Source organism: Thermobia domestica, chromosome 9 (assembly GCF_964235325.1).
Source record: "Thermobia domestica chromosome 9, izTheDome1.hap1.1, whole genome shotgun sequence".
NCBI classification, from domain to species: domain Eukaryota; kingdom Metazoa; phylum Arthropoda; class Insecta; order Zygentoma; family Lepismatidae; genus Thermobia; species Thermobia domestica.
In genome coordinates this window covers 217,964,306-217,982,735 of record NC_137462.1, presented here as the reverse complement: position 1 = coordinate 217,982,735, position 18,430 = coordinate 217,964,306, and the positions used below count along the sequence as shown (strand labels likewise).

Here is an 18,430-nt window from a genome sequence, read left to right as displayed (position 1 = left end):
TTTAGGCGTCGTGGACTCCCAGGGGTCCGCGGACCCCACTTAGAGAACTACTTTGTAAAGAATCACAGGACGCATTACACTTGCGACAACTCAATCGTACTGGCGTCAGTGGAGAGGCAATAAACTAGTGAAACTAGCACTGAGATCCGACACCAGCGCTGTGGTGGCGTTCCAACGAAACGGAGCGTACTTGCCAGACACTGGCGGAATGTTTCGTTGAAGAAGGTTTGGACAAATTGGTCACCCGCTCTTTCAAGAGTTTGAACATTGGTGGAAACTATGTTGAAAAATATTTTAAGGTGTGCTCTTTCATGTAAAAATAAATTTGGCTTGAACAAACCTGTCTTAGTATGTTTTTTTCTTTTTTCAAAACAGTACTTACTTTCCGGACACGCCTCGTATCTTTCCGGACAACCCTCGTATGCCTTTGCTGCGCATAGTTGTGGCATTGATGTATCAATCTTTTTGAAATTCAACACTTGTATTAATTTTGTTACTCTAGATTGTCGGGGGTATCGTGTATGTAAGTCACTTTTTTTCACCGTAGGAAATTCCGTACTTTTAAATTAAACATGCCATAATCATGTAGCCAGGGATAAAACGCATGTATCAGTGACACGAGACAGCAAGAGTGTTGCTACTATGTTTACTTCCACATTTTAAAGAACATTAAAACAAAATGTATTGCAGATAGAAATTTATTTATTCAAAATAGGTAAATAGTTTGTAGTTACTTTGTTCTGACTATATTGTACTATATTGAAATGTTACAACAACTACAAATACCACTATTGTCAGTAATACCCAACGAAACCTCCCACATTTTGATCAGCTGTAATGTAGCGCTGTCAGTAGAGGAGCTAGAGGAGTAGGGGTCGTCGCTTTCGCTCACCACTCTCCTCCCGGTTTCAGTTTGTCTGTACGTAGCTTAAGACCCTTTCCGAATATGAAGGGTAGGCCTATGTGAGACAAACGCCTTCTTCATTACAGAGATATTCAAAAGACATCTAGGAAATCCTTGTCCCGAACTACTTAAAATAACGTAGAGCAATGATTTTATATAATTCTTTTTGCATAATATCTTTATAGTTAACGCACATTTATCATCTCTGTAACAGCTGAACATATGTTGGAAAGAACGCTTCTTTCTGCTCCTATAATCATTGGTCAATAGTATTCACATCTTCACAGCTGGAAATTTTCTGGTCAGTGAAAGTTCCTTAAGGTCTGGAAACAAATTAAACTGATAGCCACTTGGGACCAAGTAAGCTGAATGTGGTGGGTGTTCTAGTATTTGGATACTTGCTGACCGAATGAAAGCTTGAATTACGTCAAACATGTGGCTTAAGATTGTTCTGGAGAAGAAAAACGCAGTGTCACAGCTCTCCGTCCGTTTGCTTTCATCATTTACGCTTGCAACTGATGCAATTATTCGGCATAATACTGGTCTATCACTGTAGAGCCACGTGGAGATGTTCAACAAAAAGTACACTCTCAACATCTAAGCAGGGCTGGATTAACCCCACTGCAGGCCCAGGGCTAGAAAAAAATATGTGGCAACTGCTGACTTCACCTACTTTACCTAATACATTTCTGTGAAAGTACAGTAGGAAACCCGGTATGTTTCATATTTTTCGTCATATTTTATTTTATGATGACGATTGTATCTTCATGATTCTCTTTAGATAGCCAGTTGAGAGTTTGATCAGAGTGGACGCCCCTGTCCACCTAGAGGCCCGGGGCTATAGCCCCCATAAGCCCCTCCCAGGGACTAAAATTGAGTGGAGTACTCCACTTTGTGGAACTGTAGGAAAGGAGTGTGGAACTATAATTCTGGTGTGGAGTGGTATTAATGTGAGTACCTAACTTTTCTCGGATTATGCATTTAAACGCGTTTAGTGTGTCAAATTAAGTTTTACTGATTCAATACATTCATTATGCAATGGGTTACTCAATTCCATATAACTGCCAGTATATGACATTAAGCCAGAGTTAATACGTATAGGTGTCTCTTAGATGGCAGGGAAAACCATCGCCAATTTTGAGGTGAAGGAACTTTTTAACTATATTTAGTTTTGAAACGTTTTCGGTTGCATTCATATAGTTTTAAAATATGCAACTAACTGCACGTTCTTCTGTTGCTTCAATAGGACATTACACTTTTCCGATATAATGAAATGTGTTGTTTTTACATAAAAATTACACGATCCTTTGAATCCGTTATAGAAATATGTATTACCAGAGATAACATACATCAATAACCGCCAAAAATTTAGCCGAAGCACCGTAGACTCTTGACAACCAATCATAACCCAGGAAATATTATCCGTTCGTAAGTTTCATGGGAAAGAAATCTCGCTAGTCGGCCCGGGTTAATTCTTTTGTCTATAGATCAGTGTTCGCTGTTTGGTGACGATGCATTGTTGTCTTTGGAAACAATAACGAAAATGGAACAGAGGAAGAAAATAAAGAAACAAAAGGTAAGCCAATGTTCCTTTAGTTCGTCTTTATGCCTGCAGACACGACACCTGACACATGGTTCTCATCTAGTTGATTTACCGGTACTTTGTGCCTACAAGCAGCATAGGATATTCAATTTTCCATGTTGCTGGGCGTTGGACATTAGGTCTATTTATTTTTATATGGAACATTGGAATTCAAAGCCTCAGTAAAATTATACAGGGATCCCTCCAGGAATTTCTTAGTGTGGGCACCCACTACTGAATAAATATTACCCGGTTTTGAGAAATCGCGCTCACAGTCAGCAGCAGGGGCGGCGATTCGGGGGGGCAAGAGGGGGCAGTTGCCCCCCCCCACTTTTTTGAAGTGGCTCTGTAATGTATATAGTTTCATTTGGAAATGAAAAGTTTTTGTATGCATTACTGGTTCATAGAAAAAATGGTGCCATATAATATTTGTCATTGCGTGAGTACGTATTGGTTATTTGTCTTCCCGTTGAGTTAAGAAAGCTACAGGAATTGCGTTTTAATTGCAATTAAAAGCAATTAATATTGGAATTTCGTATTTCTTTAAATGTTGTAGGATACAGATATGCCTGTAGTATTTACTGTCTTTCATTATCTAACCGTAAGAGTAATAACATACATTTAATGGCATATGTAGAATTAAATATATAAGTTGTTCATTAATCCCCAGTTTCAATATAACTTCTACAAAACAAGCCCCATTATTCATTACTATGATTACTGTTATCCCTTCTATTTACTTGTTTTGCAATTTTGTTATTAAATAATCTGATCACACAATTTTCCAGACAGAATTGTAAGGTGTCCATGAGGAAGCAATCAAATCTCTTCTTACACTTTCGTTATTTATGAGTACCTACTTGCGTTGCTGTTGTCAATTTACTTAATAAAATATGAAATACGATATATGGTATTTTAACTAAAAAAGATAGTATCCTATTTGTTATACAACCTTTCGTCAAACAAAGTGTTAAAAACAACCAGGAAAACTAACACTGATATATAAATATTCAGATCATGCCTTGCCCCCCCCCCACTTTTAACGTCCAATCGCCGCCACTGGTCAGCAGTATGAATAGGTTGGGCTGAGTCTGTCGTGTCTTTTGGGCATAATAACAAATAAAAATAGAACTGTAGCACAATTGGAGAGTATGAAAGAGAAACCTCTGTTAGGCGGGTGGGAAGAAACGTTTTTAAACGAACGTGTGCAAGAGAACGTCAACGGAGAAATACAGTACTCATTACATGGTATTCAACTTCATCGTAACACACTTCGCAATAAATCCCATAACAAATATGTCAGTGAGAAAAGAGATTTTACTGTAGTACGCTACGAAGTCCTGGATTCCATAATTAACTTTGTTAGTCAGCGTTTGCTGTATGAAGACAGTATTGTTGCTTTGGAGCCTTTGGGTGTTTTGCAAGAGGATGTAACGATCATGCCCTAAGAGAATGTCACAAAGTTATTCGTCCTGATACAGATCTTTTGCAGTTCGCAATGCAATGTAGAGAGGCATCATCGTGCAGTATGTTGAAAGGTCTGGACGCTAAATCTTCTCATGAAAATCTGTGGAAATCAGTCATTTCATGCTCTGTCAACAATTCTAGCCCGAGTTGTTGCTTCGATACCATCTTCTTCCGATTTTGAAAGACTTATAAGTGACTACAACATATTGAAAACAGATAACAGACTCTCTTTGGCTCCCACTACTGTGAAAAATTACCTTCACGTTAATATAAATATGGGTCCGTTGGAAGATTTTAGCCCAACCCCTGCTGTTATGAAATGGCTGGCCAGAAAGGAGAGGCGTTTTGAAGTTGGTAGGAAGTCAAAGGAACAGCCCTGGTATAACGGTGTATTTGCCTCGGCAGAAAACAGACTGAGACAGCATGATGATCACGGAAAAATGACAGTGAAATTCTTATGTAAGAAAAAGTGACTTTTTTCTTTCAGTGTGACTATTTTTCTTACCGGTTTGTTTCCTGTATTTTATGGTTTAATACAATACAATTAAATATGTATCCTAATGTGCCTTTAATTTTGTTTGCTTTGGATGCAAAAATTTTCCTACATAATAATAATAATAATAATAATAATAATAATAATAATAATAATAATAATAATAATAATAATAATAATAATAATAATAATAATATTTTTTGGTCGCAGGTAAACATGATGTACTGGACAGAACACTGATTATTTGTTAAAACAAATGCTGACTAAACTAGTTTTTCTATACTATATAAAATTTTTACCAGTGTGGAGCTGTGATTTCGTTGAATTTTAGACCCTGGCCCCTCCCTTAATCCGACCCTGCATCTAAGAAAACAGGTAATAACTTTCTCGGCGGAAACCTGTGCACAAAACATTTTACGTGTTGATGAGAATGCATGCTTTCACCTAACCATGGTATGTTAGTTCGCCTAAGGCTTAAAATAATGGACCTAGGTTTCGTCTATTGTAACAATTCCGGATTAAAAGACTGTAGCAAATGAAAAATATTCCAACTAGCAGCTGCAACCGCTTCTGCAGCAACAGTATTTCTGGCTCTCTGATAACATGTGCAGCATCCAACGACAGCTCACCTCCCTGGGACCCGAAAATTAATTTAAGATTAAATCAATGTAGCCTGTAATAAGCCTGTTATGGCTACTAATATTATAATGGAGTATACACGTGATGCTGTCACCATCACTCACTTTGAAACGGTTCTTTAACACACTGGAATTTTCCACAACAATGATGGACGTCCCGAGTGGCCTATCATTACACTGTGAGCCTTCTACAGAAAAGCTCAGGGTCAGTGCCGCGGTGCGGGTGGGCCCGGAGGCCCAAGAGCTTTTAAAGGTCTTCCTTCATCTTGCCTCTGAATACTTATTTTTAAAACACTTGAAAAAGAATGATATTTTCAGAATAGTTTAATTACTTGAACCAAGTAATGAGCTACCAGGACTAACAACGACGCACGAGATGTCTCTTCTTTTGAGGCGTTTAAAAATAAGCTTATCCGGACATTGTGCTTCTTGGAAGAGTTGCAACATTGCTGAAGTGAGAAGGCGCAACTCACTTAGTAGTGCTCTGGTCAGTTAACTCAGTTGATGCATTGTTCATTGTGCTTTTTACTAGTGAGAAATCCAACTGCATCCGGATCTGCAACTCTAGTGTTAAGTGATATGGAGAAATTCGGATTGTCTGTGGAAAAATGTAGAGCGCAAGGATGAGATGGCGCTGCTGCGATGAGTGGTGCTTACTCAGGTGGTCACTTGAAATTAAGGAACCAGCTATAGGCCTATATATTCACTACGAGGTACGTAACAGAAACCTTGTCATTACTGATGCCGTCAAAAGTGTAAAAGAAGTTGCCAGTTACTTCACAACGTTCCAGGATTTGTATATATTTTTTTGACTAAAGTGTAAATAGGCGGGATATTCTGTCATCATTGGTGGGATATTCTGACAAGAATCAGATGTTGTTTTTAAAAAGCTCAATCCAAACAGATGGGCCTCACGGTATCAGTACATTGTAGCCAGTGACGTAAGTTAACCGGAAAATTTTCCGATTCATAAAAACTTACTCCACTTGTTCCTACATCACTGTTTAGCCATAAAATTTATTTGTAATAAATATTGTCTGAAAAAAAGTTTCATAAAGTGAAAATCTAACGATTCTTCATTTCTGCAAAAATGTTTCAAAAACTTCGATATATTCTTACCTCAAAATACACCTTTGATCCCATAAAATCATATTTCGTTAATTTAATACGCGTAATATGATGTTTTCTCACAGCTTTAAACACAAAAATGAAAGCATTTCTTGCTATTTTCTATTACAAAAAGAATCTTCATTAGGAACTGGAATTTTTTTTTTAGTTATTATATACAGGTGTATATGTAAAGAAATAGTGGAATTTTCTGTTTTTGAAAGAACTGATAAATTCACAAAAGTTTCTTTTCGCTTTCTCGTTTCATTTTAAACAATGGGATAGAATATTTGTACTCTAGAAACGCGATTTATGTTCCCTGCACTTTATATATATATACACAGAGAGAGAGAGAGAGAGAGAGAGAGAAACACTATGTAAGTTTTTAGTTGCAACTTGAAATATTAGAAAATTTTCCCGTTCCCGAAAGCTAATTGGAAAATTATAATTTGTTGCTGTCTAACTTTCCTCTACAGGAATTAAATTTTATTGCTCAATGTGCAGTTAAATATAATGGAAATGTTTTCATCTAACATCAATATACATAATATTCAAAATTGTCCGTATTATGAAAACCTTTTCCACTTATTTCTACACTATAATGAAAATTTTCCGATTCATAAAAAGTTGTTTTACTTTTTGCTTCAAAATAATGAAAATTTTCATATTTATAAAAAGTTTTTCAATTTTTTAATACACGACAGAAAATTTTTCGATTCATGAAAAAAAAATTTCACTTGTTCCTACATAGTATCAGAAATTTTTTAAGCCATGAAAAATTTCAGATTCTTTAAACGATCTTCCAGTTTTTAACCTTTCTATACATGAAGTCAAGCAATTTTATGGTTAATAAGGAATTGTTAATTGATCACTGATATTTGTTTAGAACGGAAATTTTTAAGGAAAAATATAGGGGAAAATATTCCGGAAAATTTTCCACCTCACATCACTAATTGTAGCTATCAGGTTGAGAAATGGTGATGTAATGAAAACTCTCCGAAAACTTTCACTGACAAATAAGAAAGCTAACGAGGTATCAGAAGCAAAGCGATTGGCGAAAGTCAGGGATTCCTTCGATTTTGTATTTTTGACTGTGGTGCTGTCGAAAATATTTTCACAACTGAACATCGCTTCGCAGCTTCTCCAAATTAAACAAATTAATTTTGAGAAAAGCTTTACGCACTCTTGAAGAGAGCCAAAAGGAATTGAAGGAAATGAGAGAAGAATACCATAAAAAAAAAAAGGACACAACTGTTGCTGTGAAGTGGAAAGACAACCCTAGAAAAAGATCAACCCAAACTAAAAAAACACTTCGATGAATTGGTAGATAATTATTGGATTTCGGACACAGAGGCTTGCTTTAGGTTAATGTTTACAATAGACTTCTAGATATCGCGTACAATGAAATAGAGAACCGTTTTACAGCGATACAGACAACTCTTGATGAATTTCCAATTAAATTCTCGAAAGTACTTGTGAATCTTTCACACGAAGAAATTTTAATTAAGGCTGAAAAACTACAAAAAGAAGTACCAGTAAGACATTGGCCCGTCGCTACCATTGGAATAAATTTCCCTCCGCACTGGACTTAAAAACAATATTCCATCAAGATCAACATTGTTCTTGAATTGACGGTATTATATATTATACGTTAAGTTTAATACTACTGCCCCAAGTTATCCTGAAGTTTTGACTAGTCTTGCTTTATTTCTGAGTTTAGTCGTGATTGTGGCTTCCGTTGAATTGTCATTATCAGTCTTAACAGGTATCAAGAGCTATTTAAGGTGTTAAATGACACAGGGGAGAATGAGCGACTTACGAATGTTGGGAATCAACCATGTGAGATCTTCGACAATTGAAAAGAGATATCTTATAAGGGAATTTGCGGAGATGAAGTGGAGGAGGAAGGATTTCTTGTAAACCGTATTTGAATCTCTATTCTAGCAAACAGAACACTAAAAATATTTCATTAAAATGCACTATTTAAAAAAAAAAAATGTTTAATATTGCAAGGATCCCCACATCACAACAGATGCACGTGCCAGCTGAACACGTGCTGATGATTACAAACAACCTAGCAGACAACACGGAAGACATCGAGAAACACCGAAAGCAGACGGACCTCACGGAAGGACCCGAGGAGGACAAATAAAAGGAGGACCACCGAGGGACCCAGTATCAGTCGACCAACTGATCGCCTAACCTTTACCTTCCTATGTCGCTGTGGACTAGGAGCACCTCTTCCTTACCCTATGCCGCACTGGGCTAGGGATCCATCTTAAACTTATAATCCAAGCCTAACCAACAACCTGCCAAAGTGTTCTGGAAACTGCCTTGAGTGGAAGGGGCACCCGGCAAAACATTTAGTATTCCTTCACTTGGTCATTGAGGAAGAGACATTGAATTAAAGACACTTGTACTTATTATATTTTGTAATAAAACTTGGTGAAGGAGAAAAGACACCCGGTCTATCATTTGAATCTACCAAACGTTACAATATAAAGGGGCCCTTTCAAATTTTCTTGCGGGGAGGCCCGAAATTTCTTGATCCGGTATTGCTCAAGGTGTCATTTTTAATGGCGGATGTCATAATGAATCTGTTGTGGCATCAGCAGCGTTATTTCAGATTTAGCTTGGAGAAGAAGAGGGGGCAAAACCCTAGATGCCAGTTGATTTTCAGGTTTTTCATCGGTATATTATCTTATGGATTGAAAAACATACAAATATCAAACTCTGGGGGCAATAGTCCCCTGGAGCTCCAAATGATGCCCATGTGTGGCATTAAGCTCTTAGCTTTTCAGTTCTCTACCTACAATTTTGATTGATGTCATTATGTCTTAAAAATGATCCTATAAAAACAAAGAGAAACTATTACAATCCCAGCCTTTGGTCACACTACCTACAAAACATTATCCTAAATTTATAGTAATTTTAAGATTTGGGGATCAACTAGATGAGATTTTGAAAACGAACTTTTTGAGAAATTACTATATTTGAATCACAAAGGACCCTAGCGGGAATCGAATCTGCCTTTTCTGTAGCGAAGATGTAAGTGTAGTTTAGCATTCTGTTCAGAGGATATATGAGACGTGGACCTATAGCTTAATGTGGGATCCGAACTAAATGAGCTTGCAGAATCACACGCTCCGAAGGCGCCTATGCTAACTATATAACCACGAGGACTTCTTTAAGTAGCCAATATGTAAAATGAAGAAACAGATGTTTTATAAAAACTCCAAAAATACGAGCTCCATTGGAAGATGATTAATATAACCTACAAAATAGGTACTGTCATAGAGTAAAAATATTCTTAGAAATGTTAACGTTTACTCTCTGGTGCTATTAAATAAGCAATAGTGATTTGTATTTTGCTACTAGCAAGCAAGAACTTTAACAAGGATCAGTGACCTGGTACTGACTAAGTATACCAATTATATACGATTATAAATTACACAATAATATATCCAACATAATCACGGACTTTAAACTGTAGAACCATGAAGTAGGCGTTGTTATTGTTGTTGTTGTTGTTTTCAGAATTATCAGCGTATCCTTACAACGACATACTTCCTTGGTGTGGAAAATGGTATTGTTACCAACTATAAATATACCACATTGACTTGACACCTAGTCTTCAGTTCCAAGCGCTGCTGATATCGGCTGAAGGAATTCCACTTCCTTTCGTCATCCGCTCTCTCGCTTAGCAGTAGCTGAACTCTTATTGGCTCAACGCGTGGGTGTGTTGAGGGTGTGAGCTTTAGTTCACATTTTTGTCACGGCTCAAGACATTTTGGAAGCACTATAGTTGGAAATGAACTAACCTTACGCCTTACAAAACGCTAACGTTTATTGCCACAGAAACAAAATAATGCCATTTCCTTACGTCAATCCAATGCCAGGGCGCAAAATTTCAAAGTCAAACGAATTTCCCAATCCGAAAATTGTGATCGTCAGTATCTCTTTAGGCAGAAACCTTCCGCCAATGGCGACCGGAAATTTTGCACCCTGCCAATGCAATCATTAGCTTTATCACCAACTTCTCATAATTCAATTTAATATTTTCTTCCTTCTTCTGACAGTCTAACTATGAATTTACATTTATTATTAATTAGAACGTTATATATATATATATATATATATATATATATATATATATATATATATATATATATATATATATGGCGGATTCAAGGGGGCTATAAAGGCTATAGCCCCCTTGACGCTCAGGTATACACTGAATAAAATGACATTCAATCCTGCTTTACACTGGATAAAAACGACAAACTATGGTTTAACCCCTCCCTTGATCATATCCTGGATCCGCCACTATATATATAACGTCCCAGAAACATATATGTTTTAAATGCAACAAGAAACTATGTCCCAGAATCTGAAAATCATCTTCGTTATCAGATTGATTTAGATTTTTTTTTTTTTTTTTTTTAATTTGCTATCACTTAACGCACCCAAAATATAGGTACATACATAACGAATTAGCACAATTTATTATTGTTGTGGTTTATTTTAAATATTACTGTACTTACAAGAATGTAATCTGAGTATGCATCACTACCATCTTATCTTCTACTTACGTTACCACTCCGAAATTAAGTTACTAACTTCTTGATATGAGTGATAAAAGTACAAAACACTCATCATTAATTTTGAAACTGATGCTATTTAAAGTATGTTATCTTGTTTTGTTATCTGTGTTACTTTTTTAAAATGTCATTTTTAGCAGACTATAGAAAGATAATTTGAACTATATTTTTATCAGATAGTTATATATATATATATATATATATATATATATATATATATATATATATATATATATATATATATATAAACAGCCATACATACCTCTACTATAGCGATTGCTAACAGAACACCACATAACCAAAGATGTTGCACCATACTGAGATGATTCTACTCTTTCCAAAGATTACTCTTATAGTGGTATTTTTGTCTTTTTCTAGAAGTATCATAAAATATCTTTCGGAAAATAACACGACACTTTTTGCAATGTCTTAATTATTTTCTTTCTTGACACAATCACTAAATCAAATATTAAAGAAAAATAAAAGAAACACAAAATGAAATAAAAACAGAACGCTCACTGGTTGCAATCGCCTGCTCCTTCTCTCGGCTGGACACTTTTTCTCAACTGATCTTCAGCTTACTACCAGTGTTGCCAACAAGTTGGTACAAAAAGTCGCTAAATAGGAGACGAAATGACTCCAATTTTGGGTGAAAAGTCGCTAAAAAAATTTTCGTGGAATTTTGCCTCTTTCATATATATATATATACATATATATATATATATATATATATATATATATATATATATATATATATATATATATATATATATATATATATATAAGATACGTGATCAATTCACAAGAACGCTACAAGAACGTATATAAAATACTCAAAGACTCATTGTATAACTAACAATAATTTCACTTTTATATATATTTAACTTTATGGTCAATTTTGCTTCAATGAAATCAAAAATGAGTTTAGAGAAACGAACAAAATTAAAGGTCTAGAAAACAAATCTTACACACTTCACTTCTACTCACGCTTCTACAGATAATCTGTTTGCTATCGGCAATGTATTATTTGTACCTCTAAACGGAAGCTCTGTAAACTAAAGGACATTAAAAGCTGGAGTGGGTCCCCATTAAAAGGTAAGAGATAACAGCAACCAAAGCGGAAATATAGAGATAAATGTTACGTAGCCTACTTTCCTAGCTCGTCAACATCTGAACTGATTCAAATAAGTAAAAGAAAAATAAACATATATCTGAACTGATTCGAGTTAATAGTACTTATTTTTAGGACAAGTTGTTCGCAGCGCAAAAGTCGCTACATTTGTAAGTAAGTCGCCAAATCGTCATTCCAAAATCACCAAAAAAAGTCGCTAATCGGAAAAATTATTTTTTGTCGCTATCCTAGAAGGCGAATCCCCTAGATTTAGCGACTTTTCCCCAAAATTGGCAACACTGCTTACTACACCACACTCCTTCAGCCGAGTTGAGTGGAGATAGAAAAAGAGAGAGGGGGGAGGAGTGTGTGTGAGCTGTTGCGTGTATCGTACGCGCCCGCCCACTTCCTCGTAAGTCTTTGAAAGACGGGAAAGGGAGGCCGTTCACTGGTTAGAACGACCCATGACAGCCCAGATTCCTGTGCTTTTATATTTCGTCTGCTGCTGCCGTTGCTCTGTCCTATAACAACAACAACTATATTTCCAATACCTTGCCTCGCTTTGTTTTTTCTCGTTCATTTTCGTTTCCGAGGTGATAATTACATAATGGCGTGCAACACAATTTATACAAACTTTCGAATTACTTTAATATGGTGATAATGCAATTAACATGGTAGCTCAATATTTCCATTCTTCAAAAAAGTAGGAGGAAGAAAGAATGTACTTTGTTTCTAATTGGACACATACATTCTTAAGACCATCCATAGATCACTTTTTTTTTTTAATTAAGGGGCACGGTGGTTGAGTGGTAGAGCTTAGAGCGTACGTGGGATCCTTGGTTTGATCCCAGCTCGCGCCAAGTGTTTAATTTAATTTAGTTTAATTTATTGACACATAACACAACAGGCACAGGCGTAATTACAGTGTTACATAGTATATACATTATAGAGAATACATAGATTAATAGACTATTGGTAATGTGGGCTTTGTGGAGGACGTTAGTTTTCTCGGGGTTTTCCCACTTTATTCATTCTACCATTGTTTTCATTTCTCATCATCGCCGTCTGCTTTTGCCTAACCGGTATAACTGTGGGACGTAATACTTAAAGATGTTTCATTTTCTAATACATTTCTATGAAAGTACAGTAGGAAAGTTAAGGAAATAGGTTTCATATTTTTCGTCTTATTTTATTTTATGATGATGGTTGTATCTTCATGATGCTTTTTAGATGGCCAGTTAAGATTTTGATCAGAGTAAAGGCCCATGTCCACCTGTAGGCCCGGGGTTATAGCCCCCCCAAAGCCCCCCTTAATCCGGCCCTGCTATCTTTCCTGAGTGAATAATTATTGCAGGTTTCCGACGGTCTCAAAAATCTGTGTGAGAAGTGAAATTAACAGAATATAACGAAGTAACGTGCAAAATACAACATTCTCACATTACGTATATTCTTTATACATTTTCATAAAGAGTATTCTAAAATAGAACACCAAGAACGTACATACAATATACTAGGCCTACATACTGTACTCGAAATAAACGCAGATTGAAATCCTATTCGATCAGAACACTTGGAATATAACATATACAATAATCTACATGTAGAATTAAGAAACGAAGAGAGTATGACTAGATTCAGGCACAAATATAAAACATTTTTATTAAGCAAACACTATTTATTTATATAACAAGTGTAAATATCCAAATGTGAATTATTCTAATATATGTATTCAAACATTGTTATATGTGGAATAATTCATTCTTTAAAAAAAAAAAGAAAAGAAAAAAAATAATCTTGGCTTACCAGGAAACGAACGGGACCTTTTCCATCAATCAATGAGCAAAATTGTTTCCTCTCTCGATATTTACTTTTTCATACATCATCCACATCTTCCAATAAAAGTTCGTTGACAGAACTTGGTAAGGGAGAACAACATTTAGGACGCACATTGTATAATGCATACTCGATTCCCGAGAACAGTAGTAATTCTGTAATTCTGCAGCAACTTCATCAGTAAACTCATCTTTTGTAATCCCTTTCCTACAATAAAATTAAAGGAATTGTTGAATAGAACTGGGAAATATTAAAAATCTGTTAAATATTTACGCTAAATACGAAATTTTACATAAACAAGTTATTCATACCTGCAAACCTTGGTGACAGCCAGTGGTGGATCCAAAAGGTGAAAACGGAGCGCGGCAGCAGAACTCAGACCATGATATGTATATGATGAGTTCACTATAAACTTTCCAAACTTTCCAATATATATATATATATATATATATATATATATATATATATATATATATATATATATATATACAGACTGTTCCATAATTCCTGTAATCTTCTACAGCACTGGGAGAAGATGAAATTTTCACACTATTAATGTAAAATTTGGCACTCTTATTGAGAAATATCTGAATTTCTCGCATTTCTAAACGAATTAAGAGAAAATTGCTGTTTAGCCCCCTTTTGGGGGTGTAAACACAAAAGTTCATTTTCCATATGGGAGATTCAATGTTAAATTTTGGAAGCAGTTTTCTCTAATAATTATTCGTAAAGATTTTGGGGCAAATGAGTTGTATTTGTTACAAAATGCAAAAACATTTATTCACAAAGCTAGTAAAGCCGTCTCAAACATTATTTTGAGAACGCCCCCCTTTTGGGGGGCAAGGGGAGTAAAAAGGTGGTGAGTGATGTGTTACCAAAATCCCAAAATTTATTTTCGGAATGCCAGTAAGCATTAGATTAATCAAAAATGTCACAGAATTAATGCTCGAATGCTCCTTACACGTAAGAGTGACTGATAATGGGGCTACGGCCCCCTTTCAAAAATAAAATAGTCACCATAAATATCCTTAGTAGGGACATACGAGAAGAAGGTATTTTTTGTTAATTAATGTGAAATTTGGCGTCATTGTAGCAAAAGAGGATGAGTTTTTGAAATCTGGAATGTTATTTTGGTAACGCACCGCCTTAGGGGGCACAGGGGGCGAAGCATTAGTTGATGATGGATATTTATAAAAATTCAAAATTTTGTTCCAGAAATGCCAGTGAGCGTCAGATTTTTCACAAATGTCACAGAATTAATACTCTAATGCTCCTTGCATGTACCAGGGATTTATAAGGGGCTATAGCCCCCTTTAAAAAATAAAAAAATACCATAAACATCCATAGTAGAGACATAAGAGAAGAAGTTTTTTTTTTTTTTTTGTCAATTCGTGTCTAATTTGGCGTCATTGCAGCAAAAAAGTATGCGTTTTTCATATTTGGAATGTTATTTTGGTAAGCATCGCCTTAGGGGGGCACACGGGGCGAAGCACCAGATGATGGATCTTTATAAAAATTCAAAATTTGTTCCGGAAATGCCAGTGAGCGTCAGATTTTTCACAAATGTCACAGAATTAATATTCTAACGTTCCTTACATGTGTCAGGGACTTATATGGGGCTATATCCCCTTTCAAAAATAAAAAAATCGCCATAAATATCCTTAGTAGGGACATATGAGAAGGTATTTTTTGTCAATTCCTTTGAAATTTGGCGTCATGCTAGCAAAAAAGATTTGCGTTTTTCATATCTGGAATGTTATTTTGGTAACCACCGCCTTAGGGGGCACAGGGGGCGAAGCATCAGATGATGAATCTTTATTTAAAAAAATCAAAATATTGTTGCGGTAATGCCAGTGAGCGACAGATTATTCACAAATATCACAGAATTAATATTCCAATGCTCCTTGCATGGTCAGTGACTTATATGAGGTTATAACCCCATTTTAAAAATTAAAAAAATCATCACCCAGACAACACGTACGTGTACGACACATATGCCCTATCCATGCATAAGCCGTACGTGTGCACATGTGCATTTGTGTGGATGATGAACACATACATAACCCGTGCATAAGCAGTACACGTGAATTTACGTGGATGAAGCACACATACATAACTCGTGTATGTGCACATGTGCATTTGCGTGGGTTATGCACACGTATATAACCAGTGACTAAGTCGTGCATGTGCACATGTGCATTTGCACGGATAAAGCACACATTTATATAACCTTGCCTAAGCCGTTACGTGCACATGTGTATTTGCGTGGATGAAGCATACGTATAGAACTCGTGCTTAAGCCGTTATGTGCACATGTGCATTTGCATGGATGAAGCACACATTTATATAACCCGTGCTTAAGCAATTATGTACACATGTGCATCTGCATGGATGCAGCGCACGTACATAACCAGTGCTTAAGCCGTTGTGTGCACATGTGCATTTGCATGGATGAAGCACACATTTATATAACCCGTGCTTAAGCCGTTATGTACGCATGTGCATTTGCATGGAGGCAGCGCACGTACGTAACCCGTGCTTAAGCCGTTATATGCACATGTGCATTTGCATGGATGAAGCACACATTTATAGAACCCGTGCTGTAGCCGTTATGTACACATACGCATTTGCGTGGATGTAGCGCACGTACATAACCCATGTTTGAGGCGTGCATGTGCACATGTGCATTTGCGAAGATGAAGCACATGTAAATTACCGGTGCTTAAGCCGTTGTGTTCACATGTGCATTTGCACGGCTACTGCACGTGTGTATGGGACGTCCATAATACCGTGCAAGTGTATACTTTTACTTTCATTCTTTTACTCTCATTCTCATCAACAATATAAAGTAACCTCCAATTTTGGTAGGTGTCATTTTTCCTCCAGGCGGTGTTATAGAAACTTTTCGACGAATGACAGCTGAATGATTGTAGAAACTCCTAACGTCCGCTGAGCTAGGATACAAGATCAACAGGTGACAGCACTGTACTTTTGTAACTACTGTCAGACAGTTCATAGGTTTACAAAATTATTTTCGTGAGCGATTACAGCAGAATATGTTGCGCTATTTGTTATTTGGCAAACATGTCAAAGATACTACTTAAAGCTTTGCTCGTTGCAAATAATAAACTTCAAAAATAAAATTCTCACTGACAATTATTAGTTCCTTGTGATATACTTTGAAGGTGATGTCTTTGGTGTACGAACTGGCCACCTGGAATCTTTAACCAGGTAAAAAAATAGGGTATCCGTAGCTGGCGGAGAAAAATAAACGAGTCATTTGGTGTTTCCACCCCCATTGTTTGAATTTTAATCGCGATCTTCTGTATACGGTTGGATTATTTGCCTCCTCGAGGTCCAAGGAAACAACCGTCGAATTGATTATAAGCCTCCACGGAGGCAAACAAACTAAATTGATCCTAATAGTTGACGACCCTTGCTATTGTTTTTGGCTTCTCGATTTATTTGATACTCTCCTCTTCGGAGGCTGAGATACCTGAACACAGTTGACGACCTTGGCATATTTATCGGCTAACGAATTCCTTTTGTGTTTTCCTAACACAGTACCATGGCTTCTCCTACACAACCCTCGTATCAGCATTGCGGATTACCACAGATCATCCTAGGTCCAGCTGACGCGACTGCTCTTGACAGACAACGCAGGGAAAGCCACAAACGTGCTCAAGGCACTAGTCGATCTCCATCTGGATCCCGATCTCCCTCACGTTCGCCAGCTGTTTCACGACAAACTCTGTCCCAGCCATCAAAGAAAGCACACACCATTAGCAATTCTGAATCTGAACTTCAGATAGATCTAGGAGACGACCGACAATTTCCCCCATTACAACCACCGCAACGTCCACCGGTATACAGCTTTCTCCTTCAACATTTTGATCCTAAATTCGCCAATCTCAAGATTCTGCTCCAGCAATTCTGTAAGTACGTACCTCGTACGTCAATTTCTGAACTAATACCTACTCGCAATGGCATCATCATCAAATCCACAGATGAGAAACTGGCCTATAAAATTCTGAACCGCTGCAGCTATGAAGTCTTTGGTAAAACAGCCACTATGACAAAATTAACCGACAAAAGAGCCAAACAACCACCACCACCACGGAAATCGCCTACCTTGTCTGTAGTTATACGCGGTGTGGACCCGTCGATCACAGACGAAGAGGTTACCGAAGAGCTCAAACAGGAAGGCCATGTCATTACGAAATGCATCCGCATTAAGAACAATATGGGCCCGACATATATGATGCGTGTTCTTACTTCGCACCAAGAAACTATCGATGAACTTCTAACTTCAGGAGCATTTATCTTCAAACGTCGACACCGGGTCGAGGCATCTCGCACTCCACAACCTCTCCCGCTCCGATGCGAAAAGTGTCAAAAATATAATTCGCATCCAACATCAAAATGTCCAAATCAACCAACGTGTGGCTTTTGCTCCGGGTCTCACTTCACTAAGGTCTGTCCAAATACCCACCAACCGCCTAAATGTACCACATGCCCTGAACAACACCCAACGTTCAGTTACAAATGCAAAGCCAGGCCACCAGTGGACGAGACTAAACCTGAACTTGTGGTGCCTATCAGAACGCCCGAAACTAAATTTGAATCTCCGCCTATCACTTCAGTATATCAACCTATCACGATCGAACAACTTCTTGCATTTTTCACTGTAGCTC

The 18,430-nt window shown here is 36.9% G+C and overlaps 1 protein-coding gene across 1 annotated transcript in view; it reads right to left on the bottom strand.

Moving 5' to 3' along the window:
• Positions 1–11,358, bottom strand: part of LOC145660601 (follistatin-related protein 1-like) — a 186,922-nt gene extending 175,564 nt beyond the window's left edge. The window contains exon 1 of the mRNA XM_081725862.1: positions 11,055–11,358. Coding sequence (XP_081581988.1) covers positions 11,055–11,108 — 54 coding nt within the window. The 5' untranslated portion in view covers positions 11,109–11,358. The remainder of the gene's footprint in view (positions 1–11,054) is intronic.
• Positions 11,359–18,430: the final 7,072 nt, after the last annotated feature.